The 14,770-nt window shown below is 55.9% G+C and overlaps 9 protein-coding genes across 9 annotated transcripts; 5 read left to right on the top strand and 4 right to left on the bottom strand.

Annotated features, from left to right (window-relative positions):
• Window positions 1-395: 395 nt before the first annotated feature.
• On the bottom strand, window positions 396-1,351 carry V1518DRAFT_422376 (uncharacterized protein). The gene has a single exon (XM_066905448.1). It carries the CDS (start codon window positions 1,259-1,261, stop codon window positions 524-526), a length of 738 nt encoding a protein of 245 aa, XP_066757563.1. The 5' UTR covers window positions 1,262-1,351; the 3' UTR covers window positions 396-523.
• Window positions 1,352-1,627: 276 nt separating this feature from the next.
• V1518DRAFT_407450 (uncharacterized protein) lies at window positions 1,628-3,946 on the bottom strand (the record flags this gene model as incomplete). Its single annotated transcript, XM_066901996.1, has 1 exon — window positions 1,628-3,946. One exon carries the CDS (start codon window positions 3,944-3,946, stop codon window positions 1,628-1,630), a length of 2,319 nt encoding a protein of 772 aa, XP_066757562.1.
• Window positions 3,947-4,109: 163 nt separating this feature from the next.
• On the top strand, window positions 4,110-6,198 carry V1518DRAFT_422372 (uncharacterized protein). Its single transcript, XM_066905447.1, has 4 exons — window positions 4,110-4,994; window positions 5,042-5,231; window positions 5,279-5,737; window positions 5,793-6,198. The coding sequence occupies exons 1-4, from the start codon at window positions 4,356-4,358 to the stop codon at window positions 6,056-6,058; spliced, it is 1,554 nt and encodes a 517-aa protein (XP_066757561.1). The 5' UTR covers window positions 4,110-4,355; the 3' UTR covers window positions 6,059-6,198.
• A 157-nt stretch (window positions 6,199-6,355) lies between these two features.
• V1518DRAFT_422369 (uncharacterized protein) lies at window positions 6,356-7,333 on the top strand. The gene is made up of 4 exons (XM_066905446.1): window positions 6,356-6,404; window positions 6,537-6,626; window positions 6,703-6,830; window positions 6,899-7,333. The coding sequence occupies exons 2-4, from the start codon at window positions 6,576-6,578 to the stop codon at window positions 6,945-6,947; spliced, it is 228 nt and encodes a 75-aa protein (XP_066757560.1). The 5' UTR covers window positions 6,356-6,404; window positions 6,537-6,575; the 3' UTR covers window positions 6,948-7,333.
• V1518DRAFT_422365 (uncharacterized protein) lies at window positions 7,058-8,066 on the bottom strand. Its single transcript, XM_066905445.1, has 5 exons — window positions 7,868-8,066; window positions 7,627-7,783; window positions 7,439-7,579; window positions 7,287-7,382; window positions 7,058-7,235 (listed from the first exon to the last, which is right to left on the bottom strand). The coding sequence occupies exons 1-5, from the start codon at window positions 7,880-7,882 to the stop codon at window positions 7,207-7,209; spliced, it is 438 nt and encodes a 145-aa protein (XP_066757559.1). The 5' UTR covers window positions 7,883-8,066; the 3' UTR covers window positions 7,058-7,206.
• A 36-nt stretch (window positions 8,067-8,102) lies between these two features.
• Window positions 8,103-8,909, top strand: V1518DRAFT_422364 (uncharacterized protein). The gene has a single exon (XM_066905444.1). It carries the CDS (start codon window positions 8,158-8,160, stop codon window positions 8,731-8,733), a length of 576 nt encoding a protein of 191 aa, XP_066757558.1. The 5' UTR covers window positions 8,103-8,157; the 3' UTR covers window positions 8,734-8,909.
• Window positions 8,664-10,782, bottom strand: V1518DRAFT_422362 (phosphatidylinositol-glycan biosynthesis class S protein-domain-containing protein). The gene is made up of 3 exons (XM_066905443.1): window positions 10,745-10,782; window positions 10,496-10,697; window positions 8,664-10,439 (listed from the first exon to the last, which is right to left on the bottom strand). Exons 2-3 carry the CDS (start codon window positions 10,559-10,561, stop codon window positions 8,913-8,915), a joined length of 1,593 nt encoding a protein of 530 aa, XP_066757557.1. The 5' UTR covers window positions 10,562-10,697; window positions 10,745-10,782; the 3' UTR covers window positions 8,664-8,912.
• V1518DRAFT_422361 (Arv1-like family-domain-containing protein) lies at window positions 10,609-11,622 on the top strand. The gene has a single exon (XM_066905442.1). The coding sequence runs from the start codon at window positions 10,781-10,783 to the stop codon at window positions 11,603-11,605; it is 825 nt and encodes a 274-aa protein (XP_066757556.1). The 5' UTR covers window positions 10,609-10,780; the 3' UTR covers window positions 11,606-11,622.
• A 473-nt stretch (window positions 11,623-12,095) lies between these two features.
• On the top strand, window positions 12,096-14,657 carry V1518DRAFT_377398 (fungal-specific transcription factor domain-containing protein; the record flags this gene model as incomplete). The annotated part of the gene is made up of 2 exons (XM_066901577.1): window positions 12,096-12,315; window positions 12,376-14,657. The coding sequence occupies 2 exons, from the start codon at window positions 12,096-12,098 to the stop codon at window positions 14,655-14,657; spliced, it is 2,502 nt and encodes an 833-aa protein (XP_066757555.1).
• Window positions 14,658-14,770: the final 113 nt, after the last annotated feature.

The raw sequence follows: 14,770 nt of genomic DNA, 5'->3' as shown, positions 1-14,770 counted from the left end.
GCTCCATCTATGCCGCCAGGGACGTAGAGTGCTGGCCGCCTGAGCTGGAGCCGGGTTCTTAGGCCACGACCGGTTCGAAGACATTGACAGTCGCTCGCTGACAGAAGTGGATCAAGCTGATATCCAGCGTCACAGGATCTCTGTTTTCTGGCACTGTCCGCCGAAAGCTACGTTACCTAGGCCGTTGGTATTATCTTGGCGAATAAATGTGTCAGCGTTTGTAGCGTAGCATGTTAGAGTTAGATATCGCAATAGTTAGGCGCCATGGAGGCATCTGCAGTGCATTTCAAAACGGCCAGCGGATTATAGCAATGCGTGACAGGCCAGGATGTCGAGCAAATTCTGGCGACCAGCTACCCTCTTGCAATATCAGCATATGATGCCCATTGCCGTTTCCCAGAATTTAGCAGATGTATTGCGCAACTAGATGATAAATATGTTCCCCGATGTACAGCGCCTACGCCAAAACCTAAGCCCCATGTAATATGACTCCAATTATATCCCGCTCATCCGCTGAACATTTTCACGCCGACACAATGAGAAGTCGCTCCTCGCTCTTCTCGTCCTTGTACGGCGAGAAGTTCACACCATCTTCAACATCGGCCGCCCCAGCACGTTTCTTCAACGCAAGCTGAATGCATTGACGTCGCAGCTTCCACATCATCGTACGGAAGTTGGTCCACCCCACAGCGCTTATGACAATGAAATACGCGGCAGTGCATGCCAAAAACAACAAGCGTGGAGCAATGTTCACGAGAACCTTTGCGGCTTCGGAGACGACGTCGGCACATTTGATGGGTGTGCGGAAATAGCGCATGACCGAGGTGACGATGCTCTCAGTGGCGACAGGGGGGCGCAAGCAGAAAGGCATGAATACATCGCCGTCGGACAAACCAAAGTACGTGAGAACAACCATGCCTATGACGACGTACACCCAGAACCACGAGACGATCGGCGCGACTATTCTACGCGACATCACGAGGCCGGCGATAACAGTGATGTGCAGCGCCACAAAGTGAGTCATAAGGCATGGGCCTGCCTTGCTGAAAAAGGTGATAACCGAGTCATACCCATTGAAGGCGACAAACGAAGCGGCGAAAGAAGACAGTAAGGGGAGCACAATGTATGCGAGGCATGCGAGAAGGGGCGGGCGCCAGGGAAACTGCTCAGGAGCCTTATCGATCTGTGCGGTCAGCGTGGCCACACGCTCCTCGAGGGTGCTGGTGGGCACCGTTGCAAAAGAACGGCAGCGAAACATCATTTTGCAAACGTGGATGTAGAGAGATGAGGAAGTGCAGGTACTGAAAGGATGGCGATCGCAGGCAAGGACGGAAGCAGGGATCTCTAACCCATGCAACTGTATTGTATAATACGCCAAACGTCAGCAGCCCACAGCATGCGGCGCTCCAATATAGAGACCGGACCGAGCTAGCACTAGCAGCAGACACCGCTCTATAACAAATAATAGCTTTTACATGTTAGTCTATATGTTGGTCTATATGTACAATATATGATGTGATGCAATGATAAGATGGTGAAATGTAGTAAGTGGAAACCAACAAGTCGACTATGAACTTTTAATAAAAATCGCATGAACCACCGCGACCAGGATAAGTGCGCTTAGTCCTCACCTCCGCTGCTCGAGAGTCGCAATCGCTGTCTCCCATTTGAGACGTGTCGCAATCCGATTCTGCCGGATCGCGCCAAGCTCAGCGTCAGAAGTCCAGCCCGATTCCTCGAGTCGGGTCTCCGTAGCCTCGAACGCTTGGTCTTCGACCCGGAGATGTTCGTACAGCAACGCGATTTCTTCATCGAGTTGTGCGGACAGCGAGTGCTGCGACGACCTAACTGGTTTCGCAGCTGCAGCAGCGGATTGCGATGATGATGGCGAAGCTAGGACGGTGGTGGGTGGGGAAGTGGTGAAGACTGGGGGGATGATAGGTGCGGCGGTGGAGGGTGAGGGTGTAGTGATGCTTGTGCTGGCGCTGCTTGTGCTACTTGCAGTAGATGCCGCGCCGCCGACCAGCGTCGTGCTAACGTCGTCGACTGAGGATGCCGCGGCGATCGACTCTTGCAGGTATAGCTGTGATTGCAGTCGCTGTTGCAACTGCTGGATCTGCGCGCCGTTGTTGAGCAAGACTCCGCCAGTCGCAGTCCCTCCTGCGATCACTGGCGGCGATGCAGGTGCGGTGTTTGGTCGACTGACAGCTGCTGCAACCGGCGCTGGGGACGATGGCAGTATCTGTGCTGGTTGCGGTGACAGCGGTGTCGGAGATAGCGGTGTCGCAATGTAGCTCACCTCAGGAGGAGCTTGTCCTACGTTGTTCGACAACGGCGAGGGCGGGATAAGTGGTGATGGCATCGGATCCTGTGACGGCTGTTGCTGCTCCAGTATCTGCGTTGGTAACGGCTGCAGCAGCGGCAGTGATTGCGATTGCAGAGACGTCGACACGGAGGATAGCATCGCACTGGACATTGCAAGCGACGCGGCGAGCACGCCAGGACTTATTGGACTAGAACTGCTGCTGGGTGATTGTAGTGCCGGTGACGAGCTTGTAGACGAGCCGACGAGGGAGTGGTGCTGACCTGCGGAAGTGAGTGGGTATGACGGCGGTGATAATGGTGACGGGACTGAAGAAGTTGTAGGTGAGAGAATCGTGCTAAGGCCGAGGACATGGGCGGATGTGGGTGTGCCAGGGGATGTGGGGTCGAGTTGGGGGGTTGCAGCTGCGGTTGTTGAGGTGGAAGCTGCTGTTGTCGGAGTATTGGATGTCGATGTGGGAGTGGCGGCCAGGGCATGGCTGCTCGGGGACGTTGGTAGTAGCAACGAATGTCGAGAGCGATTTAGAGGGGTATGAACAATGCTGTGCTGTCCGCTTGAAAGCAGCGCCGAACCGGTGAGATGGTCCGGCATCGGTGACAGCACGGTTGCGGTCTCAAAGTACTCTCCAGTCTCCAGGTTCGTGTTTGAGGCGATGGCCAGATCAAAGTACCCGTCGCCGCGCACGGCTTGTGGAGATGCGAGACTCTGAGCAGCACTCGGACCACCGGTAGCGGTCCCTGCGGAGGCATGAGAAGAGGCTGCGCCGTAGAGCGGTGAACTAGTCATAATGAGCTCGGGATTCATAGAGAGCGGGGCAGACATGCGACGTTTAATGCCCTGACGGAGCTTGAGCGGCACAATTTTCTTGAATATTGAGCGACCGAAGGAGGAGGAGGAGGAAGAAGTTGAAGAGGTCTGTTGGAGGGACGATGAGGCGGGCGCACCATTACTGGGGACGGTTGCGCTGCCGCTGCCTCCAGCTGATGACACGGATCCAGGGGACGCTATATCTGCGTCGTCGGGAACAAGATTCTCAGATGGCGGCCGGTCGTCAGAGAAGGCGTTGGGGTCGAGAAAGATTTTCGAGGGTCCGTCGCCCTCGAGGTCTTGCCGTCGCGAGAGCAGCTGCGCAGTAGCGGCGACAGAGAGCTCCTCGTTGCGGTCGTCGATGATGTCGCCGATGATCTCGCCGGCCGCGCGATCTTCTGGCTTCGGTAGGGTATTGGTTGTTGTCGCAGTGGCGGAGTACTCGTACTCGTCTGGCGGGGTAATAATGGGGTACTGGCCATGGGAGTGGGGCGACTGCAGCAGCTGCGGCGCTGGCGGCGGCGGCGACATGTACACTGGCGGAGCATACGACGGATCCTCGCGTATTGTGGCTTCTTGAGGCGCGGTGTACGCATAGGCCTGGTGCGGGACAGCGGCGTGGAGATGCTGGTGGTCCTGGGTAAGATGGAGGTCGTTGTGGATCTGGCACTGTGGGGACGCGGGGGAGCATGCAGCACCAGGGGAGGGCGACGGTGACGGCGGTGCATCGTGGTCAGGGGCGCGCAGAGGCGGGGCCACCGTGTGCAGGGCAAGGTCAGCGGGTCGGCCCTTTGCAGTCGGCAGCGAGGGCCGCATGCTGGAGAGAGCGGAAAGGCGGAGGAGGCGAGAGTGATGAGGTATGGCGATGGAGAAGTTGAAGCGGCTTTGGGAGAGTGAGCCGAGGAGAGTGCGCGCACTGGTGGATGCACGTGCTCGGGGATGTCCGTTGGGGGATGCACGAACGCCATAGATGCAGCGAGGCAGCGATGAGCTGACAGGCGGGAAGGCTGCAACCAGAGCAGGCGGAGGAGGAGTACATACAGGACTATGATGCGTGGGTCTGGCGTTGTGCGTATGGCGATGATGCTGTGAAGGGTAGGCGCAGGAGCTCTAGAAGATCGCCGTCCGCAACTTGCAGCCAAGAAAGGTGAGCAGAAGGCGTACATGTTCTTACCGGTACCGGGAAGTGCATTCGTAGCAGCTGGTTACTATTATTGTCCGGCCTATGCGTGTTGTAGTCGCGCTGCTTCAATGTAGCAACACCGACAGCCACACAGTGACCGCAAATTCGCCGGCTCTCGGGGCACGAATACCAATATGGAAATTGCCTCAAATCTCAGACAGATATACAGAAGTAAACAAGCGCGAATACGCGCGCGGTTCGCGGAGAACACGAGCACATCGCGGCTGTTCAAATGTTGATTCAAATGTTGACGATGGCGCTGGCTCTACGTCTCCTCGCTCGCGTCGCCTCCACTATCACATCTCTCACCTAGCTCGCGCGCCCTGCTCTCTCCCCCCGCTTGCAATGGTGTCGCACGCGACAATCTACTCGCGCTCCAAGCGCACGGATATAGACCCCGCGAATGCCCACCAAGCCAGCGCTCAGCTTTACAGTCCCAGTATCGCCACAACAGAGGCCTGGCGACGGTATCTCACGCTCTCGTCTGAGCTCGCCTCCGACGACGGCGCAGAGTTCTCCGGCGCAGAGGATCAGGTCGAGTATATGCAGACCGCGTATGAGCGCACGTCAGAGGAGGACAAGCAGGTCCTCAGCAAGCCGCTGTCATCCGTCCAGGCGTCCGAGATCTTGCAGTCATTTGTCTTCAGCTCGCTCAAGGACGAGCTCGAGAAGTCGATCAAGGTACGTTCTGTGCGATTGGTTTCATTGCTTGCGTCTAACGCGATTAGCGCTGGTCGACGCTCTGGCACGTCGACGCCGACAAAATGCTCACATACTACCTCGCAGTCAGCATCCGCGAGTGGGGTGAAGAGCAGGACTTCCCGCCAGTCTACTCCAAGTGCTCTGCCATTCTTGAGTCCTCACGCTCCGTCATGGATGACAAGATTGCCCGGCTTACGTCCATGGCGCCCGAGCTAGGTAAGTTCGCTCCTTTGGAGATTCGCGACTCTTGTTAATCTAAGCAGAACGCGCCGCAACCTACGCGCTCAACTCGAGCGCCAATGCAAACCCAGATCTGGCCGCCTGGATGCGGACTGGTGTGCGCCGTCCCGGTCCCGCTGCGTCTTCCTCTGCCGCTGGATCATCAGTCAACCGCTCGCCGCTACCTACTCCCCCCGCCGCCGCGCGTACGGGCACCACGTCTTCGCTCTCGCCTGCAACTGGGCCGTCGTCTACCGGCTTGAGTTCGATGTATCAATCGAATTTGTATAACGGCAGCATGAGCTCGTCATTGACCTCACTATTACCTGCTACACCTCTGGGATCGAACGTTCCGGGCACGAGTTCGACCGCGAGCTACCTTGGCAGACCTGTCACAACTACGAGTCCGGATCTGTACCAGGAGCTCACGCCTGAGGAGCAGGCTATGATGAACACGGTGCCTGATGGCGAGAACTTCCGCAGAATATTCAACTACAAACTGCGTATGTACTCTCTGTATCTTTTGTGTTATTTTGAGCTACTGACCCCTATCTATAGGCAACGTTCGCCTGGCTTTCAACCACCGCAACCCGTTCAGACGAATACTATTTTCTCGTCTTGAAAATTTACACCTGCAGCCCGCCTTCCACGAGGAAGGTTGCCTCTACCATCGACAATGCACCTGTACCCCGCGGCCCATCCCCGAGCTGTGGGATCGTTTGCTGTTATCGCTTTACGAGAAGAATCAGCGACGGAGTAATGCGGCGGGAAACGGCAGAAATGCGCAGGTCGTTGGACGGCTTACGTTCATTCAGGGAAATTAGGCGGTTATTCATGGTGGTTGTAAGATGTGTCTGCTGAATTTTTGGTGTCGTTGTCTGTTATCATTTATTTGTTTCGTCTTATGTGTACTTCTAGGGATATAATAATCATTCAGTAGGTCAAGGATCGACTCTCTCTCCCTTCTAAGTTCTTCATGCCGGTAGACGACTCGTCGCAGCGAGGACCGGGCGTCAGCCAATAAGGAGCGCCGCAGTACATTATCACGTGATGCATGGAGACCCTAGCCCTCGCTTTCGGGAACATCCCAGAGTCCCGCTTGTGTAACTTCAAGTTCATTAGTACAAAGTCGCCAGAAGCTGAGCTCTTTGGTTATATCTCCCATTAGACGTAAGTGTGTTCTCTTATTTATGGGTTTACTCTGTGCGCGGTGTTTTGGTTTTGTCTGTGTAATTGGACTGGTCCGGACGGCGCGACACGGAGAAGAAGGGCGCTTCTCTTACTGACACTTCCCTCTCACAGTTTCCCATCCTCGATATCCGACGTTAGTTTCCTAAAAAAATGGCCGGTGCTATCTACCATGTTTTTGGCCGGGCAGTCAAGCCCCATCAGGTGCGTCAATACCCTCTCGCATACCGAGGCCATACAGTGGAAACGATCCCATGACTAACCCCTCCACCCGCAAAAGCTCGCCATCACCACCCTCTCCACCGCCGGACTTCTCGTAGTCGCGCTGTCAAGCGGCAAGAAGTCGCCGGAGGCCGTTAACACTCCCCCGATCAACGCTGGCAGCCCCGAGGAGGAGGATTTCGTCAAGTACGTTTCCCACATCGCATTTACCTCACCGCCACGTTTATCGAATTGCTAACACGTTACTATTACAGGACCTTCCTGAAGTCCCTCGAGACTGAGGAGGCCAAACCTGCCCACTAATGGACATCTTTTTACCCACGTCACCCCGTCGCCTGTATTGTCGCATGCATATAGATCAACAGTGAAATATACATGAAGATGTAATGCTAGCTACGAGAGGTTACGTGTGATTAAAAAAAACAAAAAAGCTACCGTGCGGCTATATTAAAACAGACTAAACCAGGTATAACATCTTGTAACTTATATGACCCTTCCAAAAGTTCCTGTTTTCCAGACAGGTGTCACCTGCTATTGTTGTATTCTGGAGAGTGTTCCTTGCTTAATTTGCCAAAATCATGCGCACAAAATCTATCCGAGTTAGTGAGAGAAGTAGGGTACTGCTAAGTGGGAAGAAATTACCGGTGTAGTTGACATTTCCTTCCTTGCTAACGTTCACATTCTTCAACAGCTCATCGACCTCTTCGTTGGTGAGCTTTTCGCCCAGAGATGTCAAGACTTGTACTCCACGTCAGCCTATTTTCGCTGCTGCATATCCTCAAATGTGTACGTACTGTATCGCAGCTCACCAACGCCAATAAAGCCGGTCTTCTCCTTGTCGAACACCTGGAACCCCTTAAGGTAATCCTCAGGCTCGCCAGGCTCTCGAAACCCATCAGGCCGGTTGAGGACCTGCATAAACATGTTGAAATCGACTATTGTCCCGTTAGAATCAACGCCATCAAGTGGTGGAAATACGTACAATCGCCGCCGACGGACTCCTCCAGCTCGTCGATCTCGGCGAGAGTAGGGTTCTGTCCGCACGCGCGCAACAGGTCGCCAAGGCACTGCAACGCAACTTTACCGGTACCGCGCTTGTCAAAGAGCGCAAACGCGTTCTGGTACGCCTTCGTAGTTGCCTGATACACCGCGGCTAGTTAACACCAGTTCGTCTGTATCCCCGTTGTTCGTTCAAATCAGGGCTGTAGACACGGGTAACGTACTGATTTGGACGACATGTTCCCTTCAATACTCGTTTAACGTGTAAAGCGCGTACAAGATCTGCTAAGTCTTCGCTAGGACGAGAGAACACGAAATGGCAGGGCGTCACAGATGAACGTAAGCTCTCGAAACATAAACAGAGCCGCATCCAAAATAAGGTTCAGCGTCGTGTCTCGTCGTCATGGTAACCAGAACTATACTCCCGTCATGTTCCCAATCGGGCTGTTCAACGTTTCAAGTACTTCTTCCCAAGTTATAGCTTTTGTTTCTTGTATCATATATTCTGCCCAGCATGTCTATTGTTATTTCTACTGTCAGCAGCTGCTCTCGGGCCTCTGAGACGACGTCTTCATTTTCGCTCCTCCATTGCGCGCATTCAGACTCGCGCGACAGTGAAGATAAGGGCAAGGAGCTGCTTCTGCACATACCCGCCGCTGACGCTGCTGCCGCTGTCACTACTGAGAAACCCGACGAATCTGCTATCGTTTTGCCTGTGTTCATCACTCACAAGATCCCTAGCATTGTCTGTTCAGCCGTATCATACTCCGACTCCTACTACGTGATACCCGGATTCAGCTACTTCGTGCCCAAGTACGCAAACAAGCAGCACACATACCTGACACCCTTTGACGATACCGACGACCATCGTGGGGACGCTGAGCGCGTGCAACTGGGGATTATCGGGCAACTCGCGTACGTGCCCAAGGCGTGCTTGAACAAGCTTGATGCATTTGAGGAGGAAGGACGCGCGCAGTCGCGGGTTACCTGCGTCGCTAAGAACGCGGATGATCTTGATGGGCCGGGAGTGGATGTCGAGGTGTATGTCTGGAACGGGAACTGTACGGCCGGAGAGTGGGAGTACTTGTAATTGGACGACCATTGTTGTGTTATTTGTCTGGTATTTGTTTTGTATTGCTCATACTGAGTTCAGCGCATACTGCTTGCAGCACGCGCTACCGTGTATTTACATTATCGTATCAAGATTCTCCTTCCAACTTAGAGCTCGTGTGGATTCTAACAATACAAATATACACCGTCACAGGCATTCTACTCTTTCGTCATCGCCGGTCGCCGCGTTTTCCATTCACTAATTATCCGTTGTAGTCCCACAAGCAACGGCACGAGCGCAGGTCCCAAAAGCGGCATGTATACTGCAACTTTGTGCTCGAACGGGACAAACATATTGAGCATCATATTTTTCTCGAAAATAGCCTGCCGCGCAAGTCGCGCAGCCGCAGCGGCGTGAGATAGGCGCTGGTATTCGTTGTCGTCGGACGCAGCGAGCTTCCATTCGGTGATGGAGGCTTCGGTGAGCGTACGCACGGACTTGGGAACCGCCATCTCGGTGAGCGAGTGGGCAAGCGCGGCGAGGGAGGAGAGCGTGCGGATCGCTTCGCGGAGGGTCGCGACCGTTGCAATGCGTGTGAATTCGTGAGGGTGAGGGAGAATCGTCGTTTTCGACGCCGTGTCATCGGATGTAACAATGAACGAAGCTGGTGCGATAAGCTTCTCAAACTGGCGACGAAATATGTTGGATACTATTGTCATATTTGTGCCGCAGTTTCCAATAACAACGCCACCCCAATTCGCAACAGTAAAACTGACAGGCTTCCCATTTGCGCTCACAAACGTGTCCGCCGACGGTGTCCGGAAATACACAAACTGGTACACTTTCTGTGCCTCCGCAGCTTCGTCCTCTTTGACAAGAGTAGTCGGTTGCAACGTCCACGTATCTAACAACGCCGACAACGAACTCGCTGAGGCGGGCACCTGCGCAGCCTGCATCCACTCGTGTGCATTGTCGCCCATGTATTGGTATCCCACGTCAGAGTCAAAAGATAGCGTGGGGATGTATTGTCTCAGAGCACCGGTTTGGAGAGTGGACACGTAGGTGTCCGCGAGGTCGTGCCATGTGGTTTGGAGAGCTTTCGTGATTTGTCCGCCGTCAGCGCAGGTTGTGGTTGTTGTTGTGGTATCGGAATTAGACAATCCGTTGAAAATCGAGTTATCTATGCCGAGGAGTAAGGTGAAGGAAATGTGAATACTGCTTGCGTAGGAGTTTCCGAGGACGAGCACGGAAGACTGTGACGGAAGCGATGCACGCTCGAGTGAGCCAGCACGGTGTGCGTTAAAATACAATATTTCGCCAATGAAGGTGTTGTAGATCTGGCGGGCGAGGGTGTCTTCGTTGTTGGTGTATGGGATGCGGGCGTGAATCGTTCCGTCTGGGGAGACCATCGCCTTTGTCCGCGCAGAAGAGGGGTCGGCGGTGCATTCCAGTCTATACAGACCATCTCCACGAGTTAATCTGATCGTAAACAACCCATCGTTCGCCCCGGCGGCTGTGAAATCATTCACTTTACTCTGCAGAGATAATAGCCTTACATCGTCGTTCGCTGCAACACAGGTGCCATCCACCGCGACCGGCACTTCCAACTTCAGCCCAGGCTGCGCTGCAATGAACGTGTCGTCAAATTGCTGACTTAATGCCTCTATTTCAGCCGTTGGTAGCGTAGTGCGATAGATCCTCGTCGTGAACAGCCATAACGGGATACCAATGAGCAGAAAGACGGACTGGCATAGATGCTTAACAAGGACTGTCGAATGAGCAGCGGAAAAGAAACACGTACCCAGAAGGACAAAACAACGCGCCGCCGCGCGAGGGTGTCGTGCGGGGACTCAGGCGCGAGAGGCATGCCAGCATGGGTGTACAATGTGGAGAGGGTCGGGATTACGACAGGTTCGCGACTCTTTCAGGGGGTGTCTGGTTCACGTTGGGCACTTGTAGGTCCATATTCCTGCAGGATTACTACTTCGACAGTTCGACCTCGACTGGCGCAATTAGCGTCCATGGCTTTTTTCAACGACCGGTGACTTACCATTCTTCAATTCTGCTTGCGCGTGCGTCTGCGATAATGTTGTGCATCGAGTGCGGCAGCCCCGTCACCTCGCTCTACACCGCATACTCCTCCAACAACATCCGCCTGACAGCATGCCCGAACTGCGGCAAGTTCGCCGACAAATATATCGAGCACGACTCGGTTCTCATCTTTATCGACCTCGTCCTTATCAAACCACAGGTATACCGCCATCTCGCGTTCAATCGGCTCGCGATCTCGCCGCACCTGCATACGTCCATGCGCAAGATATTCGTGTTAATTACGTTGTTCGATGTGTACCTTACCTGGGCGCGGGTTGAGAAGGAGGGAGGTGTGGATGGAGGACCGCAGTCGATGGCGGCGATGCAGCAGGAAATTTTACGGTCGTCGGTGATTACGCAGTATCTGTTCTTCGTGATGTACTGCCTTACAGAAACCATCGCGACACACCTCGTCATCCGCTACCTTGCACGTGCGGTGGTACACCAGAACAAAACTAAAGACGACACATCGTCATCATCAGCAGCGCCATACGACCCCAACATCGTGACGATCGCGCTGCTCATCTCCTCCGCGACGAAAATGTTCCCAATGCTTATGGTCATCTGGAGCTACGACATCCCTGCGGCCGCGAAAGCGGTCGGCTGGGCCGTGAATGTGAGCACGGTAGAGGCGCTCAATATCGTCCTCATGTGCGGACACGTGAATGCGATAGGATTGATGGGTATCGCGGTGCTTGTACGTCGGGCGGTCATGCGGCTGTTGGTGTGGTTGTGGGTCGGGCGGAGTGGGCTAGGCGTGGGGATTTACGATGAGCTGAGTGCGGTGGGAGAATTTTTTAGTGTATTAGCAAGGCGATAAAATTGTTCGAAGTTGCGTACAGGAGATCGTAGATGACGAAGTCGACTGGAGGAGTGGACGGCTGCTCGCCTTCACATGCCTGTGTTGGCGGCTCAGGGTTAAGCGCCACGCCACGAAGTTCGCGGCGGCGCGCTCAACCCCACACCTTTGCGTACCACATGACGACTATTTTCCTCGACCACTACTCCCAACAGACTTCTTAGGTTTTTTTTGGCTACGAATTTATCCGCGGGGGGCTACAGCCGAAGCTTGAGGCTCTGGCTAGTTTCAGGCGGCGCATATGCAGCATTACTCTGTGTTTTACGACCGGCCGCCAAAGGCGGGGTCTCAAGTGGCGGCAGGCAGCACGACGGCGAAAACTGTACCAGACATGCACGTACTCGAGCCGCGGTCGCCATCGGACGCGAGTCACAAACGCAAATTCTCCGACGCCATCGAGCGAGAGCACGACGACGGCGACGACGACGGCGACGACGACGGCGACGGCGAAATGGACAGCGGCAGTAGGCCACACGACGCGAAAGGATTCCAGTACGGCGGGTCGGGCGGAGAGGACTCACCGCTCCCGCGGGACGACGAGTCGGGAAACTCGAAAGCGCGGAGGCGACGACGGTCGCGGAAGGGGCTTGACAAGGTGTTTGGCTGCGACGCACCGGGCTGCGGGAAGAAGTTCACGCGATCAGAGCACCTCGCGCGACACAAGCTGAACCGTATGTTTTGTTGTTAAAAGTTTGGGGAGTTTCCTTCGAGCTGACGAGGGAATGTGGCAGATGCGCCGAAGCAAATATTTAGTTGCGGGTGGCCGGATTGCACCAAGTCGTTCGTGCGGGAGGATCTCAAGATACGGCATATGGAGCGTCATAAGCGAAAAGTCGACGGTCCGCCCGCGGAATATGAGGATATGAAGCTCGGTGTGGGCATGTTTAGCCAAGAAAGTATAGCGCCGGCGCGACTTCTGCAGCAACAATTGCCACCAGCAGCGACGCCGCCTCCACCGCTTCCGGCTGCCGGACTCGCTCATGAGATGGATTTATCGACAGTACTGGCGACCCCCGGACAGGAAGAGATAAGGTTCTTGCCGATGTCAGTCGCGCCGCCACCACCACCGCTGCTGTCGCCGCAATTGGACGCGGTAGCTGCGACACAGCAGCATTTCGCGGTGCCGATGCAATCGCCGCCGCAGCCGCCAGCAGTCGCAGAGTCGTCGCCGGTGAACGTGAACATGAGTCCACACACTGCGAACAATACTGCCGACCTGATTAACTGGCTGTTTTCAGACGGCATGTTGTCGAACTCGCGGGAGTTGTTCTTGCCACCGAATTTCTACTCGTCGTTCGAGTCGCCGATGGACTTGCCAAACCTGCTCACACCGCCTACCCCTCCACGAGCGAGGATGATGTCTGAAATGAAACGTCTTGACTTACTCGGATTGATACCATCGCTTGAGAATCATGAGGACTTCGACATGGAGTGCATACACCGGTACATCAGCCTGTACTGGGATAAGTTCCACTTCCAGTTCCCGATCCTGCACCGGCCGTCGTTCGAGGCCGATACGACGCCGGGGCCGTTATTGTGGAGTATTATTTTGATCGGTGCGCACTATGGATCCGCGACGGATCTCGCACGGAAGATCTCGGAGCCATTGCGGTGGGTTATCTTCGGCAGCCCTGGGTTTCATCCTCCTGCAAAGATCTGGATTATACAGAGCTTGCTGTTGCTGGAGACGTATGAGAAGATGATGGGCACACGCAAGATGCACGAGCGGGGACATATACATCACGGGACTACGCTGCAGTTGATACGGCGGGGGACTACACTGCTCGGCACATCGACCAACAGCGGTGCACTAAGAGCGACCAGCGGGACGTCTGAGATCTGGAAGCGGTGGATCGAGGCCGAGATGGCAAAGCGCGCGGTGTTTATGGCATTTACTTTGGATGTGTGCCACGCGGCGCTCTTTGCGCACTCGCTGGTGATGTCTGCGCACGAGATACGCTTGTCGCTGCCGTGCAACGAGGACGCGTGGGAGTTGATGCCCGAGGACCGCAGCCATGTCGTGCGGACGCCGACGATGCCTTTTCTGAAGGCGCTGAAGAAGGTGTTGAACCAGCAGTCTGTCGCGACGGGACGGTACGGGTCGGTTGTGCTGCTGTGCGGGCTCATGTCGCTGTCGTACCAGATGGAGCAGCTCGACCTGCAGGTGTCTGCGTTGGGGTGGGGCGCGTTCCGGGACACATGGCGGACGACGCTAGCACCGGCGCTGGACTTTTGGAAAGCTGACTATGACCGGCGGTTCCCGCGCGTGGACATGGCAATTGCAGCAGGGCCGATGGACAGCACGTACCTGCAGCGTGCGATCCCGCCAATGTGGCACATGGCGCATGTGTCGATGCGGGTGTCGATCTACGACCTGCAAGTGTTCTGCGGGGTGCACAAGGTGCTGGGACGGCCGACGATGCGGCAGGACTTCCAGGCGTCCCAGCGTCGGATACGGGACTGGGCGATCTCGGAGCGCGCGCCGGACGCGGCGTTCCACGCGGTGCAGAGCATCTACGAAGTGTTTGTGGTGGGGGACGTGGGCATGTACTATGGCAACGAGAGCTACTCGGCGGGCCACGACTGGTTCGTGCACCGGGCGGGCATCGTGTCGCACTGCGCGCAGGTGATCTGGGCGTACGGGTTCTGTCTCGAGGGGCCAGAGTCAGAGGCGCTGCGGGGGACGGCGGCGGGCACGGCGGGCGGCGCAGCGGCGGCAGGCGAAGAGGAGGAGGAGGAGCGGCGCGTCGCGCACGCGGAGGACGGACTCGCGTTCCTGCGACGGCTGCGGCAGGCGCGCACGCCGCTGGAGCTGGCACAGCTGGCGGGGAAGGGCCGCAGCGTGGGCCTGCTGCGCATGGTGCGCGCGGCACTGCGCTCCTCGCAGTGGGAACTCATACAGGAGGCGTGCCGCGTGCTGACGGGCTGCATACAGCAGAGCCTAGGCCGCGACCGCAGCGAGCTGGCGGAGCGCCACGAGACCCGCGGGGGCGGGCGGCTGTGGGAGGAGTAATGCACGCTGATTGGCGCACGGCGCGACTCATGACGTCACCGCGGCGCAGCAGCCCCGTGCCTTGCGCCAGGGCACGTGCATGCGTGGCGGTGCGCGCGGCACTAGTGCCTGGC

The sequence above is a fragment of the Limtongia smithiae genome (assembly GCF_038497785.1).
Source record: "Limtongia smithiae strain NRRL Y-17922 unplaced genomic scaffold V1518scaffold_13, whole genome shotgun sequence".
Classification (NCBI taxonomy): domain Eukaryota; kingdom Fungi; phylum Ascomycota; class Lipomycetes; order Lipomycetales; family Lipomycetaceae; genus Limtongia; species Limtongia smithiae.
The sequence above is the reverse complement of the archived record's forward strand: the minus strand, read 5'-3'. Positions and strand labels throughout refer to the sequence as shown.

Bases quoted from the DNA above. Each gene is read 5' to 3' on its own strand.
- V1518DRAFT_422364 (XM_066905444.1), top strand. From the start codon at position 8,158: ATGTCTATTGTTATTTCTACTGTCAGCAGCTGCTCTCGGGCCTCTGAG.
- V1518DRAFT_422369 (XM_066905446.1), top strand. From the start codon at position 6,576: ATGGCCGGTGCTATCTACCATGTTTTTGGCCGGGCAGTCAAGCCCCAT. The intron at 6,627-6,702 runs GTGCGTCAATAC...CACCCGCAAAAG, and splicing joins GGGCAGTCAAGCCCCATCAG to CTCGCCATCACCACCCTCTC. The intron at 6,831-6,898 runs GTACGTTTCCCA...TTACTATTACAG, and splicing joins GAGGAGGAGGATTTCGTCAA to GACCTTCCTGAAGTCCCTCG.
- V1518DRAFT_422372 (XM_066905447.1), top strand. From the start codon at position 4,356: ATGCGTGTTGTAGTCGCGCTGCTTCAATGTAGCAACACCGACAGCCAC. The intron at 5,232-5,278 runs GTAAGTTCGCTC...TAATCTAAGCAG, and splicing joins GTCCATGGCGCCCGAGCTAG to AACGCGCCGCAACCTACGCG. The intron at 5,738-5,792 runs GTATGTACTCTC...CCCTATCTATAG, and splicing joins AATATTCAACTACAAACTGC to GCAACGTTCGCCTGGCTTTC.
- V1518DRAFT_422365 (XM_066905445.1), bottom strand. The intron at 7,383-7,438 runs GTACGTACACAT...GTGGAGTACAAG, and splicing joins CGTTGGTGAGCTGCGATACA to TCTTGACATCTCTGGGCGAA. The intron at 7,236-7,286 runs GTAATTTCTTCC...TAACTCGGATAG, and splicing joins AGGAAATGTCAACTACACCG to ATTTTGTGCGCATGATTTTG.
- V1518DRAFT_422362 (XM_066905443.1), bottom strand. From the start codon at position 10,561: ATGCCTCTCGCGCCTGAGTCCCCGCACGACACCCTCGCGCGGCGGCGC. The intron at 10,440-10,495 runs GTACGTGTTTCT...CATCTATGCCAG, and splicing joins GCGTTGTTTTGTCCTTCTGG to TCCGTCTTTCTGCTCATTGG.
- V1518DRAFT_422361 (XM_066905442.1), top strand. From the start codon at position 10,781: ATGTTGTGCATCGAGTGCGGCAGCCCCGTCACCTCGCTCTACACCGCA.
- V1518DRAFT_422376 (XM_066905448.1), bottom strand. From the start codon at position 1,261: ATGATGTTTCGCTGCCGTTCTTTTGCAACGGTGCCCACCAGCACCCTC.